At 37.7% G+C, this 23,706-nt stretch overlaps 1 protein-coding gene and 1 long non-coding RNA gene across 7 annotated transcripts in view; one reads left to right on the forward strand and one right to left on the reverse strand.

Annotated features, from left to right (window-relative positions):
• SVEP1 (sushi, von Willebrand factor type A, EGF and pentraxin domain containing 1) overlaps window positions 1-23,706 on the forward strand; it is a 317,149-nt gene that overhangs the window by 270,484 nt on the left and 22,959 nt on the right. Inside the window, 3 exon segments of the mRNA XM_021001765.2 lie at window positions 3,574-3,747; window positions 13,189-13,365; window positions 16,475-16,645. Coding sequence (XP_020857424.1) covers window positions 3,574-3,747; window positions 13,189-13,365; window positions 16,475-16,645 — 522 coding nt within the window.
• The window catches only part of LOC144456835 (uncharacterized), a 301,200-nt gene that overhangs the window by 96,154 nt on the left and 181,340 nt on the right, over window positions 1-23,706 (reverse strand). For 5 of the 6 annotated variants that reach the window (XR_013485989.1, XR_013485990.1, XR_013485986.1 and 2 more), the window contains exon 3: window positions 727-883. This is a non-coding gene — a long non-coding RNA (uncharacterized LOC144456835). Of the gene's footprint in view, window positions 1-726; window positions 884-8,013; window positions 8,171-23,706 lie in introns of those variants that run through there. The other variant, XR_013485991.1, reaches the window with a different exon arrangement.

Raw genomic sequence — 23,706 nt, forward strand, 5'->3', positions numbered from 1 at the left:
TATAGAAATGGCATTTCAGATCTAAGTTCCAGTGTCTGAAGGCCAGGAAGGAATCCCACCCACAAAGTATATTAGTCACCCAGTTCTGTGCCTCAGTCACACTCTTAATTATTGAAAAGGCGTTCTTGAAGGGGGAAAAAAAATACCACTCATGTTCCAAGTTAACAGGAAGGATCAAGTGAATTGTAACAAATTGTAACAATTTGTCTACTCTTCTCAGCCTGCTAAATTGAGAAAGAGGTTATAAACTATTGAAAATTAGGAATTTGGAGGTATACAACTAGTTTAAAAAGGAAAAAGGCTCATTTGGGGAGTTCATGTTTTTATTTTAGTTTGATGTTTGGCAGCTCCAAGATTTCAAAGTCAAGAGAACAGCCAAATTAGATGACTGAAGTTCCCCAGATTTCTAATATTAACTACTCCAAACAAATAAGTATAAAGCAAGGAATTTTTTTAAATGACCAGAGGTTTCAAACTACATATTATCTTATAAGCAGTGAAAAGCAAAAGTACATTGAAAAATGGTGGTTGCATTTTTTGCATAATGCTTCTGTGCAGACATGAATTTTCTAAGACTACAATTCTTCCACATTAACACATTTTTGTTAATGCCACAGAAGGACTTGATGCCTTTTTGTCTGCTTGTTGTAAATGAAGAACCTGACATTTGGTTCCAACTCTATTGTCTTAAACTATAATTAGTCCCCCCAATTAGGAGTCTGTTACCTGTAACTGCCAGCACCATCTGATTCCAGTCATACAGGGCAATGTTGATTCACAGCAGGATTTTACAATGTACGAGACTCACTTCAATGTATAGATCAGTTTTACTGAATTTGGTGCAGTTGCATCAAAATCATGGGATGGTAAGGAAAACTAAAAGCTGTTAAATAAAATGCAAGGAAAGAATTTTACTGAATTGTTTGAAAATCAACTCTGCCACTTTTTGCCTATGTGACCTTGGATGAGTCACTTAACTTCTTGGGGTTTAAGTTTCCTCATTTGCCAAATGAAAGGGTTAGACCAGATGACTTCCAAGGCACCTTCTGGCCATAAGTCTATGGAATTAGAAAACATCTGCTTTATTAATAATGTATCATGTTGCCAGTTAAACACATTTTCAAACTAGAATACAGTTCCTTAGAATTCAACATCCCTGCCAGCGACTCATTTTAGTCAGCTTTAAACCATTCCATTCCCATTCAGTAAACAAAGCACTGAACTGAAGAATCAGGTACTTGCACTGTGTTTCTCTCTTAAATCTTTCCCTGAATTGTATTGTGACTTGAAGAAAAGCATTTTTTTTTGTTTAGTAGTTTTCTCTTCTAGTGAATTGTAAGGAATTGGAGAGGACAAAAGAAACTCAATGCAACAATTCAGTTCAACAAATACAAGGAAAAAGACAGGAAATAACAACTAAACAAGAACAAAAGTCTTCCAGTATGAACGGGGGCAAGAATCAGGGAGCCAACCCTTAACGATGATCCTCAGTCGCTCTCCTTGGAGCAGGCCCAATTTGGGAGAGAGGCATCTTCCGGGCCTCGCTTTCCTCACCCATAAAATGAATGTATTGGAATGTATTAGTGAAAAAAAAATCACAAAGTTTCCTTCTAGCCCTAAGGTTCTGTGATTTTTCTATGGCTCTGTTGCCTACTTCTGTTAACTGCAATGTGCTCCTAAACACTTAGGTCTTCTCCCCTGCTTTGTACTTTTTGTCTGCTGAACTTCAGTGCACCCAAGCACAGGCCAGAGAGAAGACAAAAAGGTCATCTGGTCCATTTCTTACACTTCTTTTTTTTTTCTTTTTTTTTTTTAAGGCAGTTGGGGTTAAGTGACTTGCCCAGGGTCACACAACTAGTGAGTGTCAAGTGTTTGGTCTGAGACCGCATTTGAACTCAGGTACTCCTGATTTCAGGGCCGGTGCTCTATTCACTGCACCACCTAGCTGCCCCCGATTTCTTACTCTTCTAATAGGATCTTATTTATATTACCACAGAGAAATAAGAATTGAATCTATTTCCTTCTAGAGAAGGAATTCCCGACTTATTAGTAATTTTATTATTGTTGTTGTTAAATATATTTAAGTCACCATGAAGAAATTCTTCCTCTTGCTGTTCAGTCATTTTCAGTTGTGTCCAACTCTCCATAACATTTGGGGTTTTCTTGGCAAAGATACTAGAATGATTTGCCATTTCCTTTTCCAGGTCATTTTGCAGATGAGGAAACTAAGGCAAACAGGGTTACTCAGCTAATAAGTGTCTGAAGCCAGATTAGAAGTAAGGAAGATGAGTCTTCCTGACTCCAGGCCCAGTACTCTATCCACTTCACTACCTCGATACCCAAATTCTTCCTGAAAACAACCTTACATATTCATTAATATGATTTCCTACTTTCTTCTTCTCCAGTAAAGATAAACAGTATGAGCCCTGAATACTGCTGAAGATCATTAACACATTGGCTCTCAGTTTTCTCTTCTCCAGAGTTATCTATCTAATCAATTTGAATTTTCCTTATATACCTTATCTTCTGAGCTTTTAACTATCTTTGTGGCTCTTCTTTGATCCCTCTCTTTCTCTCTCTTTCTTTCTCTCTCTCTCTCCCTCTCTCTCTGAATTCTGTGCATCCCTCTTTCATTATTTTTTTTTTAAATTTTTAGGCAATTGGGATTAAGTGATTTGCCCAGGGTCACACAGCTAGTAAATGTCAAGTGTTTGGTCTGAGGCCGGATTTGAACTCGAGTCCTCCTGACTTCAGGGCCCCCTTTTTCATCATTAAAAATATATTTTGGGGGCAGCTAGGTGGCTCAGTAGATAGAGCACAGGCCCTGAAGTCAGGAGGACCTGAGTTCAAATCCGGCCTCAGACCAAAACACTAGACACTTAACTAGCTGTGTGACCCTGGGCAAATCACTTAATCCCAACTGCCTAAATTTTTTTAAAAAATACATTTTGAAGTATCTATATGTATGTATGTTTATATTTTTTCCAGGGGGTAGGGGCAGAGATGGGAAGAGAATGAATCAGGAGACAGAGAGAGTGCAAATTTTTCTAATTACAAATCAGGAATGGACCAGCTTTGAGCTCCTAGGAAGCCAGATCTCAAATCCTGCTTCCTTCACATGCTAGTAGAATTACTATTTACCCTATAAGTGCCCTAGGCAACTTTGTAACTCTTAATTACAGCTTAGCCAAAGTAACTGAATTTCTTGGAGGCAGTTTCCAAAGCGAGAGTTCCCTGTAAGGATGTCTAGTAGACCTTCCCTACACTCATCCCAAAGAAGAAAAACAATCTGGACATATGGTATGATGAATGATTTTGCAAAATCTCTTTAAGGCAGTTTATACTTTTATTTCTCTGAAATCATGATGCCAAAACCCAGTAATCTAATGGAGACAATACTGTCTTTAGATGGTCAACAAAATTTCATGTTAATGAAACAAAGATCAAATTCTTGGATATTTTTCATTAATAAGTAGTGGGTGTTTTTTTCTGCAATTGTTGCAGAAAAATAAATAGTAATTACAAATTAAATTGAACATGAGACTATTAACACACACTTTTCTTTCCCTCTAGAAATCAGGTGTGAAGCTCCAATCCAGTTTGAGAATGGGAGAGTTGAACATGAAAATAATACAGTCGGTCCAAGAGTGATATACTCCTGCAATATAGGATATACCCTGGAAGGAGAGCCTATTGCAGAATGCACTGAAAATGGAAGCTGGAGCCATCCAACACCTTTCTGTAAACGTGAGTCATGACTGTAGTAGTGATTGTGCTTTTATTCACGTCTGGTACTTCGAGGCAATAGCTGCACCCTAATCCCAAATCTCTGTTGATGAGTTAAAGAAGAGATTGACTCAACACTAGATGAAATTATATTTATCTGGTTAATGGGATTAGCACACCCCTCTAAATCATTTAATTCAGATTTTTTTTAAGACTGTACAAAACCTGAATTAGCAGGCTTGTATATCTGCACTGATAAGATTAACTGGGTAAGTACCAAATCCACTTTTCTTTGGACTCTGTAATTTAAAAGAGTATTTAAACTTCTGTACTTTATTTGGGGGAGATGTCATGATATTGAGGAAAGAAAAAAACTATTTCAGATATTGTATTACAACTTCAAATGCATCCATCAATATAATACGAAGACAGTACATTCTTTAGAATGAGACAAGTTTTCACATGTGATTTGTAGTTTAGCTGAACTACTGGTAACTTTCTAAGTAAGGTTATCTAACTATAACTGAGATAACAACTGTAACTCATTTCAGTCATAGGATTTCTGTAGGAATCAGTGACTGTCACGTCAGAGGCAGCTAGATGGTGCAGTGGAGGGAGCACTGGGCCTAGAGTGAGGAAGTCCTGAATCTAGTGTCACTGTGTTTAAAATTGGCCTCAGCTATGTGACCCTGAACAAGTCACTTATCTTTTTGTCTGTCTCAGTTTTCTAAACTGCAAAAAAAAAATCATAATAGCACCTACCTCACAAGGCTTCGAGGATCAAATACAATTTTCGTAAAACACATAAGTACCTAGCACTTAATAAATGCTTTTTTTTGAAAAGTCCCACCATAACCAAAGAATAAATCCTACTTGACAAGTAGTGATTTGAGTCTTTCCAGTGAGGAAGTCATCTACTTTCCACTACTTCCCAAGGCAACCCCTTCCACTGGATAACTCTACTTCTTAGGATTTTTTTTCCTTACATCAACCTTAATTTTGCCCCCACTTCTACCATTTTTCCAGTTTTTGCCATCTGGAACCAAACAGGCCAAGTCTCATCTCTCTCTTTTAGGTAAGAAGCCTTCAAATATTTAATGACAACAATGGTCATATTCCCCCTGAGTCTTCTCCATACTAAATAGCCCCAGTTCCTTCAACAGACTGTCTTATGTTGTGAACTTAATACCTTCACCATCCTAGTTGATGCCTTTTCTGGCAACTTTTTACCTCATCTTTTCTAAAATTTAGTTGTGGTGTCTAAAACTAATCACAATACTCCAGCTCTTCAATAAAATCCCAGTCTTTGTCAGAAGATGTATCAGTGAATATGTAAACCAATACCATAATTACAAAAAGAATACCATAATTACAAAAAGAATGCAAGAACAGACTCTAGATCAAGTCATTAGAACAAGGTTCTTTTTTTTTTGGCTAGGCTTAAGTGACTTGCCCAGGGTCACACAACTAATAAGTGTTATGTGTCTGAGGCTGCATTTGAACTCAGGCCCTCCTGAATCCAGGGCTGATGCTCTATCTACTGCGGTACCTAGCTGCCCCTAGAACAAGGTTCTTGCAAGGTAAAAGCAGGCAATTTCTGAGAGTAAGATCCATGATATGCATATGGCCAACTTAGAAAATCCCAGAAGAGAAGGGAAAGGAAATGTCTTATCTGTGCTCCTAATCCTCCTTATACCACTAGTAGTCAGCCATTGCAGGGAGGAGGAGGGAAGAGAATTGAAGGAAGGGGCATTTATTTTATGCTAAATGAAGTTATATATGCTATACTGAAGACCTAAAGCTTTTTGGTTAACACACAATACACAGGAGACCCGGTTTTTTAATCTTGCCCAGGATTCACAAATATCTTGGATTGGTTGTGCCAGCTTCCTCCTCACTTTATTCCCAACACCGTTTTTCCACTCCTGTCTGCTTCCTTCAGCATCTATTTTGCTCCTAACCTTGTCATCTCTTCTAGATGATCCTCTTACCAAGCCACTAGGATTACCAATAGAAGCTTTGAATTGGGTGAATACTTTCAGCCTAGTTGATGAGGACACAGGGTAGAAAGAAGAGTACATGCCTGGACATCAGAATGCTAATGTTACAGTAATTAAATAATTAAGAAACCAAGTAATTACATCCAAGTAACAATTTACTTGGCAATGTATTCGGTTGAAAAACAAACCAGGTCCAAGACTCTCAGTAGCCAAGGACCCAGAAGCTTGGTTTCTCATAGTTAATACACAATTTGAAGGGAGTCAAAAACAGGAAACACAGGAATATGAGATTGAGACATCTAGCTTCTCATTGGTGAAAGGGAGTCAGGAGAAACTGAGGTGAGAGAGAGAGAGGGATATTCCTGTGACATTCTTTAAGTCAGGTTACAGTGAGGAGGGGGAGTACTCTTGTGAAACCTCCTAAATCAAGTGATTTACGTGGAGTTGAAACTTAACTTCACATAGTGGTGACTAAAAGCAAAATGGAGTCACCAATGCTGATTTTTAATGTAACATTCCCCTCTTTGATCCTGGGGTTCTCAATCCCCAGGACCACTTGTTTAAATGCTTTATCTACTAGGGATTTTTGGACAGAATGACACTCTACCTTAAAGAAAGCTAAATGGTTGAGTAAGAGACAGAAACAGTATAAGAGATTCATAATGTTTTATACTCTCTAAGAAAATAAACTTTGTTAAATAGATCTACATACAGATGAAACTACTTAGAGGGCTCATTTGGACTAATTTGAGAGGGAAGATTTACATGTCACCAAGAAAATTCAGCAAACATACACGCCTTAAAATAACCTCAAGTCTCCTTGTAACCTGGTACCCACTCCCAATATCCATTTAATCAGTACATTTTAGCTCGAGTCCCAGATGTCCCAGGTAGTTGTCTGGTCCCTGCAAACATCGTCCTTTGGACATTCTGAAATAGGTTTCACTATCAGGGCAGCTTTGTAGAAGGCTTCTCCTACTAGATAGGCTTCTTTGGTTCCAAGTCACTCATAGAGATTCCTAGGTAATTCTGCTAGAGTCTGCCAGTAGCAAGATTCAATATAATTTAATATAACCTCATAAATTTGTTTTTTCAATAACTAGTTATATGGTGAAAACCAACTGAAGCCTTATGGTTCTGAGCCTATTAACAACAGAGTTATCAGAAGAACATAAAATTAGTAACCCATAATTCACCTGAAACTTCAGAGAATTTCATTATTTAGGTACTATTTTCAGTTTCAATCTTTACCTAAACCTTATTATACCTGATAGAAACACTGCCATCAACAGGCGAAAAGAAGAATCTTAAAAAAGAAAATCCATGAGGGCCTGACTTGGAAAATGAGCCCTTCTGTCTCATGAAATTATCAGAGACTTCAAAATATGAAAATAATTTCACTTTTCTTTATAATTATTAATGCAATTTTATATATAAAATCCTTGATCCAATTCTGAGAACTTGTTACTAATATACTAATATACTCAAAGCCTGTATGTTTCATTAGAAACATTTGGAAACCAATCATAAACACAGTCAGTGTGTGTGTGTGTCTCTCTCTCACACACACACACACACATACACACATACACACGTATGTATATATATAATATATAATGACATATGTATATATACATATATATACAATCTTGGAGAAAATCTGATCTTCTTGCTTTCTCAAAATTTACTACTCCACTTAATTAGAAAACTTTCACAACTTTGTCTCATTTCCTGGTTTTGAGAATATTATCCCTGTATCATCCTGAAAAAATGAGATACCTCAAGGTCTTAATCTTAATTAGCAGCAAAATGATGGCCAAACTAAGAACTCATTTGCCTCATTATACAGAATACGGAATTGACTACAAACTCAGATTGAAAACAGTAAGAACTTCCATACTTACATCCTATTATAGTAACTCAGAGATGTTTTAGTATTAATCTATTAATTGATTTAGTACTGTAACAACAAAAACTTCTACAGTTCACCTGCCCTGTTTATAGAAATTTGCTATGAAAGGAAAAGGAGGGATATGGTTAATACGGTATCAATACTGTCCCCACAAGGGTACAGACTGATCTGACATAAGCCCTAACAGGGGGAAAACTTCCTTAGCTCAGTTTGATTATAGGCAAGAATCATAGTTAACAGCCAATCATACAGCAGAGTTCCATATTTATTCACAAGATATCAAAAACCAGACTGAAAATTAATGAGATGGAAAAAAAAATTAATGAGATGGGAAATGGAATATCACAATGGGAAACTGAGTCAGGAAGATCTTACCTTAGCCTAAGCCAAGGTAATACCCTCGACTTTTCCCAGGGATATACATCCACCTATGGCAGTTTCCAAAATGCACTTCCTTTGGACAGTACATGGTATTTCCCTTGAATGGTGGACTGTCGGCCTCATAACAATTCAGAGAACCATACCTGAAATCAAAACTTAAAACAATACTGAATTATAGTCCCTAGAGATTTAACCTCAAATAGCAAAATTTCACTGATTATAGCTTAAGACAATTAGGTGGCACAGCGGATAGAGTGCTAAGCCTGGAATGAGGAAGATTCATCTTTCTGAGTTTAAATCTGGCTGCAGATACTGACTAACTGTGTGAACCTGGGCAAATCATTTAACCCTGTCTGCCTTAGTTTCCTCATCTGTAAATGAGATAGAGAAGGAAATGGTAAACCACTCCTGTATCTTTGCCAAGAAAACTCCAAATGGGGTCACAAAGAGGTGGATATGACTGGACAACAATGATTATTTTTCTCATGTTGCAAGAACAGTTAATAATTAACACATATAAGGACATCTTATTCAACTTTCATTTATAATTTAAGAATAATTACATTCTGAAGTTTCACCCATATAGTAAAACACATAATAATTGACTCCAAACCCCAGAAAAAAAATGCTGACTATAATAAGCCTTTAACTTTTTATTTATTGCCTGTTCCCAGCTAAAGCAAGATTACAAACTTTGAATCTAAGGTCTGTTGTTACTAAGTTGGTTCAAAGATGTAACTTCAATACAAACTATTTATTAACGGGTACAGTTCCATAAGTGTTAGGCACATAATCTGTCAGATAAAAATCACTCTGTACTATAAGTAAACTAGTAAGTTTCCCCACTTCGGCTAGGCATGGTCCCAATTTCTCAAACTTCAGTACTCTGCTTTAGCATGTTATCAGTACAGCTGATAAGATTTATGATTTTGCTCAAATAAAAAGTCCAAGGAATGTCACAGATAGATACAACTTAATAGGACACAGGACAACTTAAGAGGTCTTTGCCATATTTTTTAAACAATAAATTATTATTATCTTCTTTAAAGCAAAATCTACCCAATTAAATATTTAACAGTTTTCATACATTTTGACCACATTCTTTAATAGCGAAATTCATTATCTAACAGCATCCACGTTAAAAGAGAAGCCACTTTCCCCAAATTTCACAATATAAGAAAAAAATTTAGAGAAATACAATAACAGCATACATGTATTTAAAAAATGAAACAAACCGATTATCAAGCTGGTGACATCAATTCAATTGAATGCATTTCCAAATTATCTTACATAGAAAGTCATTCACTTTATTACTTTTGGTTTTCTATATTAATCACATCTAAAACCCATTACAGGGCAATCCAGCACAGAGTAATTACATTCAATTAAAGAAATAGTAACATAGTTAATATTTACATAGTGCTTGCCATATACCAGGCGCTGTGTGAAACACTTCACAGTTATGTAATCCTCACAACCCTGGGAAGTGAGGGCTATTATTATAATTTTCTTTACAGATTAGGAAACTGAGGTAAACAGAGATGAAGTAACTTTCTTAAGGTCACACAGCTAATAAGTTTCTGAGACCAGATTTTAACTCGGGTCTTCCCGATACATGCATTTTCCCACATATTGTTTTAATGCTCAATAGCATCATGTGATTTGTATTAAGTTCTGACTTAGCACAGTTTTCCTAATAGGAGAATGTACCTTACTGTAAATTGAAGAGGTCTAGGGGTTTTGGGGTGCTGGGACCCCAAGATCACGGTACCAGGCCCTGTCTGAAAGAATTCAACTCAAATCTTCTTCAGCCAGAGGAAAAGTTAATTAGTGATAAAACATATAGGCCGGTGACACCCATAAAGACGAGCGGGCATAAAAGGTTCTCAGCCTTTTGAGCATGAGATTCTCAGCATCTGAATGAGGGCCAAGGTGGATCTTAAATACTAAAGTAACTTTGGGTGGCCAGAGAAGGGGGTTGGGAAAAGGGTCTAAGTAAGAATTCTAATTGGGGAGGTCAGAGAGATTGAATAGACAATGGGAATAGATAATGGAGGGAACAGGAAGGCAGAAGTCTGAAAGGCATCTGCACAAAATCAAGGTGGGGCTAGGACTTTCAAAAGGAGATAAAGGAAGGCCTTTCTGGGGCCTATAGACAAGAGGGAGCCTAAGGCTTTCAAAGGGAGATGAGGGGAGTCGATTAGGAAATTTGAAGGTTTAAGGGTTTTTCTGGGTCCTGTAGACAAACAGGAGCCAGATTCTATTCAGGGCAAGGGTTGAAGGTGCATCTGAATAAGATCTAAAGGTAAGCTAGGGCTTTCAAGGGAGATGAGGGTCAGGGGCCTGTGAGTCAGATTCCATTTGGGGCAAAGGGCGAAGATCTTGGCTTGGGCCCCACCCCTATCATAAATGAGACCACATAATGATTTAGTTTCAGAACCAAATTTCAACCAAATAAAATCTGGATTTATAATCATTAATGGTAACATTTAAATCTCAATTTCCCCAAGCTGTTTTCAGTTAGCTCGTGTTCAAAAAGTTTGTGGTGGCACTCCCAGCTCCCCATAACTCTTTTTTTATTTCCTTTTAAATCACCCAAAGAATTAAGTTAATTCCTTTAATTTCTTAATCCAGCTCTACCTTTCCCTGAGGCTTTTCAGTTGTAACTCTGGGAAGGTCAAAGAGGACAGGACACACAGGCAGGAAATGCTGCTTATTAGAAAAGAAAGAGGACGCTATTCTCAAATAATCTAATGCTGCAAACATATTTCTATATTTTCTATATCATAAAGAATAACTAAATCAAGTTTCTCCTATCCTTACCTCAATGAGAGCAAAACCTCCCTCAACATCTTTCCAAGATTTCAAAATCCCTTTACTTTCAAACCCTCTATTCACACTGTGTCAATGCAAAGACTCCAATTTTCTTTAACTTTTCTACCTAGTCTTCTCTCATCCCTACTTGACTCAGACGTTCTCTTCCAGTGGACTTTGATGAAAGCCCTTCAAAACTGGATCTTTTTTTTCCTTTTCATATTTGGATCCACAACCATTGTGTTGAATGTGTCTTCCTTGGGAAGGGTCCAGTTGAAACCATATAACACAAATTTGTAGTTGACTCTATCCCTAGAGCTTCCTAAATTTTTCCACCCCATTCAGCAAAATAGGAGCAAAATAGTGAAGAGTAGGAGTAATCCAAGATTAGGGCTGGGCAAGCAGTGATCAGTGTTAGAATGAGCAGACAAAGGTTTTGAGAGTAGAATAAATAGTGTAAAGTCGAAATGGTTCACCAAGAGATAGAGTAGGGAACGGAGGAAAGTATAGTCAATACCAACTTACAACTAAACTTTTGAAATACAACCAGTTCATAGATTTGGGGGCTGTGGGTGAAGGTAGGCCAGAATATTGCCCAGAACTAAGAACAAATATAAATCTCTCTCCTTTAGTAGATTACTTATTGTTATTACTGACATAACCTTTTTTATCTCTTCAATTTCCTCTTAGTGTCACAGCACCTAAAATTGACCATCATGTTCTTACAGTTATCTCTCAAGGACACTCAGTAATGCAGTAACATTTTCACTAAACAGCTTCGAGCTAGAACTGGTATCTCAATTTATGTTCTTCACCAATCTCTTCATATCTCACAATAGGCTCTGAAAAATCCTTCATTTCCTATATTTTCCCTCAGCACTATAAAAATATATGGATTGCATTCATATGTTTTTTATCACTGAGATGAGCAAGATGTCATGTAAACTCTACTTATTGCATTCCAACCCAAGCCTGTAATAGAGGGAAAATGTGAGTAGCTCTGTGACTCAAGTCATATTTATGATAACGTGATGTTATTGTCTAGTGCTCAATGCCCCACACACCTACCTGTGGACGGACACACACACACACACACCTCTCCACAAGTATGGTATAATGGAAAGAGGACCTCCAGAAAGATGTGGAATTTTGTCCTGGCTCTGCCACTAACTAGCTTTGAGTCATTTTTTAGTTGTGTCTGACTCTTCATGACCCCATTTGGGGTTTTCTTGGTAAGGATACTGGAGAAGTTTGCCATTTCCTATTCTAGCTTATTTTACAGATGAGGAAATGGAGGCAAACAGGGTTAAGTGACTTGCCCAGGGTCACACAGCTAGTAAGTGGCTGAGGCCAGATTTGAACTCATGAAGATGAGTCTTCCTGACTCCAGGCTCAACACTCTATCCACTGCACCATCTAGCTGCCCACTAACTACTTTAGAAAGGACTTCACCTCTGTGGGTTTCAGTTTCCTCAACTTTAAAATGAAAGGATTGGACCAAGTGACCCGTGAGATGGTTCCTGGTTTCTGTCTTTGATCCTGTGATGCCATGAACCTGTGATTTCTAAAAGGGTGGAAGGAGATGAAATGATTTCTAAAATTACATGCATGATTCTTATATTCTTGCCTGATAAAACTCCTAAGGCCACTCATATGGGATTTGGTGTGGTGCAGTGCAGAGAGTCTGGGGTTTGGAGTCAGAGGGCTTGGGTTCAAATCCTACTTACTACCAGTGTGACCTTGAAGATGTCCCTTAACTTCCCTAAGCCTCTGTAATTCCTTCCAGTTCTAAATCTGAGATCCTATGATTTTCCTTTTCCATTGATTTTTTTTTAAAGATGGAAACTAAGACGCTTTTAAAATGTTGAAAGACATGGATAGAGCACTGGATTTGAAGGCAGGAAAACCAGAATTCATATCCTGCCCCAAATACATTAGGTATGATCCTGGGCAAGTCATTTAACCAGTCTGGGCCTCAGTTTCCTCATCTGTAAAATGTGGAAGTTGAACTCGATGGCCTCTGAGATCATACCCAGCTATAGATCTATCATAATATGGGATCTAGATCTTCAAAAGGGCATTCAATTTGTCACCAGTTTCAAGCACCTGATTCACTCGTGTGGATTGTACAGTTTGGTGGTTTCAAATCCTGGTTTTTCTGCAGCTGAGTTACCTACATCTTACACATGCAATTTAATATTATAATTATCTTTCATAATCTATATTTTAAATACAAGATACTTTGAAATGAAAATCATAAATCATATAGCAAGAAAGAGAGGACAGGAAAATAAAGGAAATTAATAGGAAAAAAATACAATAAAAGGGGTTTTTTCTTCCTTTTTTTTTTAACAGCAAATCCCTGTCCTGTACCTTTTGTGATCCCTGAGAATGCTCTTCTTTCCGAGAAGGAATTTTATGTTGGTCAGAATGTATCTATCAGGTGCCGAGAAGGCTATCTGCTACAGGGCCAAGCTGTTATCACCTGTAACCCTGATGAGACCTGGACGCCAACAAGTGCCAAATGTGAAAGTAAGTGTACTGATGGAATCTAATTAAATCTATCATAGCCTGTATTCCCAATGTCATGTGACTTTGTCAAATCCCATAACCTAGTTATAGATTTTGTTTCAGCAATGGCCTTTTATAGAAGAGAGGCAGCATTGTGTAGTGAATGGGGAGGAGGGCCCACCCGCCCACTGTGGGACCCTGGGCGATTCAGTTAACTTTGCCCAGGGTCCCACAGCCAGTAGGTGTCAGAGGTGGGACTTGAACCCAGATCTTCCTGGCTAAAACCCTGACCTATGTATTGCCACTCCTGATGACTCTGAAGGAACTAGTGGGGATGATGACTTTGCACAGCTCTGCTTCACTTAAATCCATTTCACTTGCAAGTCAAGACATCACCCTCCTGATGTCATCAGTCCTCTTTGAGAACAGAGGATGAACAACTACAACAAAACTGTGTGTTGTACCAATCTGAATTGGTAGAAGGAATTTCCTCACCTTGGGTTCCTATGCAACTGAAATTACAGGTCCAGTCCTTATACCTGTTTTATGATGTCAACCAATGCTTGCCTTGTCAATCTTGAAAATTCTAAGGAAAAGCATCGGACACTCCCTGTCACTGTGCTTCAGTTATCTAACATAAAATCATAGATTTAGACTAGAGCGATGGTCCCCAGTCATTACAAGCGTGTGGACTCTTTCTTAATATATTACCTGATTACATTGTCTAAAAAAAGATTTAAGGACATTCACATGATGATAAGTTAGTTGAGAAAATATAGAACACAAATCCTACTATGAATTAGTAATGCCTTTAAATGAATTTGTATTTTATTCATCAGAAATGCATCTCCACACACTCAGAAAAGAATAATGTGTGTATGACTTTTAATCTATCAAATACATATCTGTTTATTTATAGATGCCATGCTCCGTAGCCTCTGAGGGGTCCACAACCCACAAATTAGGAATTACTAGACTAGCCAATCTCCAAGGACCTTTCCGGTTATGATATTCTATGCCAGATTCAAAGACTAAAGAAAATAAAATTTCAAAATGTACCCAGAAATAAGAGGGGTTTTTTTTGCTTGAGTAAGCATATGAGTTAGAAGTTTTTTCTTTTTTTTTTTAATTGGGAGTAGGGCTATCAATTGGAAGAAAGAAAGGAAAGGAAGAAGGAAAGAGGGGAAAATAGCAGGAAGGAATCATTGAATATTTTTTTAAACACATAATAAAGAACATAAGGGAAAGCCAGGAGGAAAGACAGACAAGCAAGACAGCTTTGCTACTTGCTGAATATATAATATATTTAAAAGGAAATATATATATATATATATACATAATATAGATTTGAGGTTTCTTATATAATAATCTTTTTAATTTTACTTCTTTATGTGAAGACATTCATTTTATTTGATGTTTAAGTTCAGAAATTTAAAAGAAATGTCTGGGGAAAACAAAACAAAATGTATCCAGCTCCACATACTCTCTTATCAATTTAAAATGTTTCTCATTCTAGATAATGGCATAGCCAACAAACCACTTTGGATGTATCATGAGAGGAAGTATTCTAGAAGTCACAGTTTAGCAGCAGTTTTGCCCTTTGACACTTCCGTTAATGTTTGTCTTGCACACTTATTTAACCCTTCTATACTTCTCACATCTTCCTATCTTATCTCTCGTCTCTCCAGCTAGACTGTATGCTCTTTGAGGATTGAGCCTGAGTTTTATATGTTTTTGTCTCCCCACAACACTTAGGCTCATCCCTCACATAAGGGTTTACTAGGTGGTGTGACTGTGGCCAAGTCCCTTTCCTTTTCTGTGCCTCAGTGTCCTCATCTCTTGAAAAGGGGGGACTGGGCCCAGATAATCTCTGATGTCCTCTCCAACTCTCAATTATATGAGCATCTATTGTGTGCAAGGCATTGCCAGGTGCAGTGGCCAAAGAAGGAACTTACATACTAGTAAGCGTAATAAGACAGCTGCACAAATAACTCTAGCGCAGTGTGATCTAAAGTAACAAATGGGTGATGGGAATGAAGGACAGCAAGGATCTATTACTGAAATTACACCTGTGAATCCACCTGAAGTCCTGCTCATTTGTCTCGTGAAAACACAACCTGCAACTTCTCAAAGAGACATGCAAAGGTTTAAGTAGGAAAATCAAGTTGGCAGAATGTTCCCTCTAAAGCTATCACATTTCTTTTTCAATATGATATTTCCTTATTAACATCTTATGCTGTGATTCTTCTTCCTAGTTACTTTTGTTATGTGTTGCAGCCTTTTTAATCCTGCCGTGAACCTCTCCACTGCCCTTGGAGTGATCCTGATTTTTAATTCTTGACAGATCACAGTCTTGCGCGATTTGTAGTCAGTGGTATATTGGAGTTGGCTTACGCTGGCTCGCCCAAGCAGATTGTTACATTTTTAGTGTGAGCATTAATACCTCAGGAATCGGAAAAGGATACAAATCATGGCTTGATTTACTGTTTGGTTGATTGTTTAGACCGAAGAAAATTTTGGAGAAAATGATAATAATACAGATTAAACTTTTAAATGCCATGCATTCGTTTCTTTCAGTGGTGTAGTTGTTAAACATATACCAGGACACCCCTAATTAAAGTAAAATTTTACGGCATTAAAATATATTCATTTATAAAATGTAATGTGAAAAATTTCTCCTTGTTATTCACAACCTCACCCGCATAACCCCATGTGTTAACCTGCTCATTGAGTGACAAGCTGCACAGTCCTATGATAGGTATCATGTGTTAAAGAGGAATCAATTATGAACATTCAACACGGTGATGCTGTTTGTTCCATAGGTACAATTGTACAAGCCAATCCCCATAGACAGAGCTGTCTCAGCCAGTCCTATTAGTGGAATACACATATTAATTCTTAATTCCTTAAATTCCATAGATTTATAAAGCTGACTTCCAACCCTTGAGAGACAGCTGAGTCTTTAAACCTCATTTTGAAAAAAACAAACAAACCTGTACAGATAATATATTAACATGTCACTTTGTAGAATAGTAACAAAACATCAAAATGTTTCCATGGACACTGCAAATAACTTATCAGTTGGCCTTGTAGTACATGTACCTATAACTGGCTCTTTTGCTTAATTCAGAGATCTCTTGTGGACCTCCAGCTCATGTTGAAAATGCAATTGCTCGTGGTATACATTACCAGTACGGAGACCTGATAACCTACTCCTGCTATAGTGGATATATGTTGGAAGGTTCCCTCAGAAGCGTCTGCTTGGGAAATGGAACCTGGACATCACCACCTACTTGCAGAGGTATGAGTAGATTTGATTTGTTATTTTTTTTTGTGAATTTATCAGGAAATCTACATAGAAAACTCAAGATAGCTGAAGATTAGTATCTGTTTAATTTAATAATTTATTTCAATAAACATATTATTGAGTGCCTGCCATAAAAATATTGTGTGGTAGACATACAAAGATTAGAATGAAACAATTGCTTTCCTCCGGAAGCCTATGTTGTACTGCTGCATAGACCACGTACAACATTAAAGAAAAAACAAGGTAAGTAGGGGAGGCAGAGAAGATTTATGATTGCAGAGGTCTAGGAAGGCTTCCCAGAGGAAGTGGTATCTGACCTGAGGTTTGAAGAAAGCTAAGGATTCTAAGATAATAAGTTATTAATTTCTAATATATACAATTGTTATAGCAGTTATTGTAAGATTTTTTAAGATAAATTTTAGGTATTGAAGTGATTTAAAGAAATACATTTTAAGAATTTATTTTTAAATGTCCTGTAAGGGGAGGGAGTTGGGATTTGTAAACTGCAGTATGAATACAGTATTCCTCATTCTTTTACATACTGTTGTGCATTGAATAGTTTCAAAATATAACAGACAATCCTAAATGAGATCAGTAACTACTCTAAAGAGCTTAGCTTGGTAATCTATACAGGAAAAAGCAGATGAAGAATGCCCATTTTACAGACTACAATAGGCAGTTCTGTAGAGATTTCATTGAGCTGCTCCACCATTGCAGTAATCCAGGCCAGGCATTGTAGATGGACAATGAGCTCTATCCTTAACTGAATAAGACAAAAAAGCAGGCCAAATACCACAGCATATTCAGTGAACCCAAGGCAGTCTTTGAAGTGAAAACCCACCCATTTCTTCCAGCAATCCTATAAGACTGCAAATTCTAGGACATCATCATTTTCAAAAGAACTAACACCTTGCAGGTGACTCAAAGGACAATGGGGAGATAGATAGTGGGCATAAGTTAGCTGCAGTATATTATCAGTGATGACTTTAATGCAAGAAATGTTTTGAAAGATATGATTGGATAATGAGGCGGACCAGCCATGTAGCAAGAGCAAAAATGATAATAATAACAATAACAGATAGCCTGAGTACTTCATGAATATCCATGTAATAACAAAAGACTATGACAAGAGTCTCCAGCATAATGGGTGGACCCCTAAGGATCAAGAGTCACTCAACAATCATTTAAATAATTGAGGCTTTAGCTGGAAGGACTTCTTTTTTTTTTTATGTATACGGTCAGGTTTTTTGGTTGTTTGCTTGCTTTTTGACCCATGACTTCATTGAGGAAACTTCTAGTGATAAAACCCCCACACCTAAAGTACTTACTAGGCAATTGATCATCTTATAGAACTGCCTGGGCACTTAACAGTTAATGTGATATGCCCAAGAATATAGAGCCAGTATGTGGCTGAGGCAGAACTTGAACCCAGCTCTTCCCCCCAGGACCCTTTCTACTATTCAATGAGCTTCTCCACGTAATTAGTTATAATGCAATATATCACGCTTCCTCACGTATAGAATGAGGCAGTTGGTTTAAAAAATTATTTATATTCTAAGGTCTCTTCCGACTCTGACATTCTTTGATCTCATTTGGGAGAGAAAATAGGTACTTTCTAAGAAAGCTCTACAGATGTCTTTCTCTCATAGACTCATGCTTCAGGCACTCCATTTATAAAAGGGCAGGAATCTGTGTTTGGACTTTTGCTGCTGCTGCCTCTGCCAGTAAAGGGCATATTCCTAATGCATCATGAACTCTCTAGTGGTGCTGTGGTCTCATCATAGAAAAAGTCAGAGTCAGGGACAATGACTATTCCTGCCTAAGAGGAAGGAAAGAGGGAGTCAGCTAAATGGAACCTTTCCTGCATCTGCCTGTACCAGCCTGATAGGAAAGAGAAAGTAAAGAAAAGCTTAGCCCTGACCTCCCATAGAATCACAAGTTGGTGTCTCTGGATCCATACCAAATGTATTCTGGGAAGGAAATCTCATAGCTATAAAGTGGAGTGACATGTATAGTCAACAGAGGTTGTCATGGTTACTAATTACATGAAATTTGTATATTTGGAAATGGTGATGTTAAATGGGAGTATGACTACCCAACATGTTTGCCAACAAGTTCAAGCTTAAGATAAGCCACTTAATATTCCTGGAGCTGAGGTTTGCTGAGAAAAGGGGGGAGGGAGGGAGGGGGAGGAGAGAGAGAGAGAGAGAGAGAGAGAGAGAGAGAGAGAGAGAGAGAGAGAGAGAGTGAGTGTCTGGTAAAATTCAACTGGTGTCTGATTCTCTACAATTGTGTATTCGTGAGAGTCAAAACAGGCACAAAAGCTTAGTGATTTTCAGTTTGGAAAGGAATCTCTTTGTGTTTTAAAGATTAGCAAATTTTCAAGGACTGGCTATAAATTGACATTGAATATTTTGGTTGTACAATATGAAACATTGAGGGGCAGCCAGGTGGCACAGTGGATAGAGCACTGGCCCTGAAGTCAGGAGGCCCTGAGTTCAAATCTGACCTCAGACCAAACACTAGACACTTACTAGCTGTGTGACCCTGGGCAAGTCACTTAACCCCATTAAGCCAAAACAAATAAACAATATGAAACATTGACTAAACCAGAAGCTGATGCCCAAGGAAAGAACATGGACTGGTTAAGCACCTGCCACTGTTGACGGTTTCATTCTTCAAATTTCATTTATTGATATATAGTGGAACAAACAGGCCATGATTATATGTAAGACCTTTCTTTGTTTTATCAGCACATCAGATATCCTAAGTATGCTGAAGTATAAAGAAAAAGGCCTGATGTTCTTGTTTCTATTCTGTGATAAAATAGAATGAGTTCATCCCCAAGAAGGAATTATTTCTGGTTTACAACAGAACCATAGTGAAATATAGACAAATTCTGTCTTCTTTCTTCCTTTCACAAGCATGCATAGCAATACCTCGATATTGGATTGTCTTTTCCCCAAACCCAGGCTGATGGAATTGAGGTCACTCAGGATTCATCAGCACTTAAGTTTTTTTGGTTTCCTGTAGCCTATAAATTATGTATAGTCTATGATATTTCCAGAGGAGGATAGAATGTGGCTAAAAACACTGGATAAAGTCTTTTTTTTTTTAAATGAAACAAAATGTCTTACAAACTATGGGGTTTTTTTCTGTCCTTGACTCTCTGCCACATTTACCCACTGAGAAAGGAGTTATGGTGCCAGTCTAGAATGCCAGAGAGTTTGTGAAATGAAGAAAACTTCCCTTTACTGAAGCACCATTTTTTGAATTCTTGGGATAGGAAATGTCTGTGGGATTTGAAGGGGAATAAATTCATAAGGCTACTTGAACTCTCTGTGGTGTCAAACATAATAACTCCCCTTTCTGTGATTTCTCCATTTTCTTAATAGCTATCTGGAAAGTACATTGCACTGCCTAGTAGCACTTTTAACTTGGGCCAGTATAAGACTTTTGTCTTTTGAAGGGGCAGCAACTAGGTGGCACAGTAACCTAAGTTCAGATTTGGCCTCAGACACTTAGAAGCTATGTAACCCTGGCAAGTCACATAACCTGTGTTCCTCAGTTTCCTCATCTATAAAATGGGGATAATCATAGCATCTACCTCCTAGGGTTGTTGTAAGCATTAAATGAAATAATTGTAAAGTGCTGAGCACAGTGCCTGGCACATAATAAGCATCATATGTTAGCTATTATTATATAATATTAGCTATTATTATTATTATTATTGTCAGGTGATATATAACAATGCAGATGTCTTTTCCATCTCCCTTAATCTTCCTACCTCCTGAAAGAGAGGTCATGGGTGCAGATTTACACATACCTTTTTTTAGATATGACCAACATAAGAATTTGTTTACTTAACTAGGAATATTTGTTTAAAAATATTTTTTTCTTTCCAACGGCTATGAAGGGGATGTGAGAGAAAAAGAAAATTGATTTTTGACCATTGAAAAACAGAATTTATTTTAAAAATTAAAGTGAAAAGATTACGTTGAGGAGACAACATGTATATGTAAATATACATAAATACAAGAGAAATTAAGGGAGCAGCATTAGCTTTTGTAGACTCAGGAAAAGCTTCATGTACAAGGTGTCACTTATGTAGAATTTTGATGGATACAAGACATTGAAGAGGCAGAGGCAAGTTGAGAATGCATTCCGAGGATGGAGGACAGTCATTGCTAAGGTAGAAGAGGGAGTCTCATGTGTGAAAAATAGCAAGAAGATCAATTTTCTGCTTGTAAAAGTTTATTCAACTATAAAATGAGAATAAGAACAGCAACCCAGGGTGGTTGTGTGGATCAAAGACAATAATATTTGCAAAGCATTTAGCACAGTGCCTGGCATGCACTAGGTGCTATATAAATGCTTATTCCCATCCCAATTTAACCGGACCACAGAGGATAGGAAATAATAGAAAATAAAGTTAGTCAGATAGATTGGGTTCAGAGTGTGAAGGATTTTAAAAGCTAAATCTAAGTATTGACATATAGACATGCTGAATCCAGGAATCTTGGGATGATGATTAACCATCAGCTTGCAACACCAAAGACTAGCTACCTTTCCAACCTGCCCAGAAGGATCAGGATCAGTGAACTGAACACTCGCGTTGTCATGTTTGCACTGTGTGGTTTACTACTAATTTATCTGCACGACTATTTTTATACAAATCTTATTTTTTTTTATTCATCCCGTTACATAGCAGTTGAGAGCATCACAAACTCAAAGTGGCCTATCTCTATGGCAACCTTTTTGGTTAGTTTTATATCGCTGATGCCTTCGTCAATGACTATATCCATATAATTGACATTTCGTATTGTGAAATTTGTTCAAGGGTAAGGTTGAGATATACTGAATATGATCAATTTTACTAGTACCAACATATCATTAGGAGGACCATCCTAAACCATGTAAATAATGGGACAAGTGCTTCATAGTTCTCCTTATGACTCTATCTCCTAGACAGGCTATAGAAAATGAAACTTACTCAGGTTTTTGTGATTCTTCATGATTTGGCCATTTTTGCGTAGATTCTGCTTAAATCAGATATATGGTTGAGTAGAATGACCTTGAACCTAATACTTATTAATTGTGTGACCTTAAGCAACATACTTAACTTCCCTGCCCCTCAGTTTGGAGATAATTAGTTTTGTACAGACCAACGTCATAGAAATGTATTAGGGAAACTACTTAGAGTGATAAATAAATGAGTCATTGGTAGTGGTAATATGATAGAATTATCCTCACAGACAACACAATAGGACAGTGTCAGGACTGAAAATGAAACCCATATGATGAGGTGCATTATCCACTAAACTACATACACTTTCTTACTTTCTCTCGTTTTGCAAACTGTATTCCTTGATTAACTAAAAGAGAGCCTTGTGTTCTCAACCACTTGTGTATTTCTTGAACACCTGTTATGAGTACAATTCCATGTGAGGTGCTACAGAAGATATGAAAGACAAAGATATGATCATACTAGGAGCCTAGTTAGACAGAAGACTCAAACAGAGAATAACAGTAAACAAGACAGTGAGTGTTGTGTTGAATTTTTGGTACAGATTTTAAGTGCCGTGGTGGCATAGTAGATAGAGTGCCATGCCTAGAGTCAGGAAGACCTGAGTTTGCATCTGCCCTTATTTGCTGTGTGACCTTGGGCAAGTCACTTAACTATCTTTACTTCACTTTCCTCATCTGTAAAATGAGCTGGAGAAAGAAGCATCAAACCACTTCATTATCTTTACCAAGAAAACCACAAATGGGATGATAAAGAGTTGGACATGACTGAAACAAGTGAACAACAACATTTAGGTGCAGAAGGAATTTATAGAGTCAGAGATTCTTGATGGCCAGAGAAGTCAGGGAAAGCTCCTAGAAAAGGGGTGTTCTATGCCAGGCCTTAAAAGATAGGAAGGAATTGATTAGAGAAAGTATAAAAGGGAATACATTTAGGGGGGAGAGGCTGCATGAGCGGAGACACAGATGCAACTCATGTCATTGGATAGAATTTTCTTTTTTTGCACAATATTTATTCAAACTGACATAGAATGAGGAGATTTTGCCTCCTTCTCCCCACTCTCATCCAGAGTTTCAAAGTTCATTCCCATGGCACTAACAAGACTAGAATTATATGAGACTTATCAGTAGGCTCTGAGAACCCTAACGAATTCCCACCCAACATCCCACCTTATCCTCTGCTGCTCTGCCCTATTAGTTTCCCTCCACTTTCTGTCCTTCATTTTCTCAGGTGAGAGACAGATCAGTTCGGTAGAACACAAGCTCCCCAATGCAGGGACTTTCATATTTTGTCTTTGTCTCCCCAGCAGCTCACAGAGTGCCTGGTGCAGCACAGGTACTCAATAAATGCTTGTTGAGTTGAGGCAAACTGGATTAAATTCTCAAACGGGCCGCTAAAATACTGTGATCACTCTTCCTTTCTGAAATGGCTGGAACTTTTTTTGAATGAAGGGATGACTTGATGAAAGAGGAATGATGAGAAAACCATGGAGTGGGAGGGTGGAAAGAGTGATGTAGTTCTACCTTCCAGAGCCTCTGATTTACTTAATGAAAGCAACAACAGATTTCTTCTTTGATATAGGTTCTTTTAGAATGAATAGGGTTGACAGCACACAGCAGATATGCCTCTTCGTAGATGTTATCCGATTTAACATGAAGGCTTGTTAAAAAGCCATGGGTGAGTGTTTCATCTCTCCATATCACTCTCTCCTCCTTCAAAACAAAGTAATGCATACCTTCTTAAATAAAACTCCTGCGTGGGCACACACGTACACCCACTTTTAATTTCTCCAGTACTTGATATTATATGAGTATAAAAATGCTATGTAGGGGCAGCTGGGTGGCACAGTGGATACAGCAGTGGCCCTGGAGTCAGGAGGACCTGAGTTCAAATCCGGTCTCAGATCAGACACTTGACACTTACTAGCTGTGTGATCCTGGGCAAGTCACTTAACCCCACTGCCTAGCAAAAACAAATTTAAAAAAATGCTATGTGAGTTGGATGAGACCTTATAGGTCATCCAGCCCAC

This window comes from Phascolarctos cinereus, unplaced genomic scaffold (genome assembly GCF_003287225.1).
Source record: "Phascolarctos cinereus isolate Bilbo 61053 unplaced genomic scaffold, phaCin_HiC Scaffold_4;HRSCAF=312, whole genome shotgun sequence".
In the NCBI taxonomy this organism is placed as follows: Eukaryota; Metazoa; Chordata; class Mammalia; order Diprotodontia; family Phascolarctidae; genus Phascolarctos; species Phascolarctos cinereus.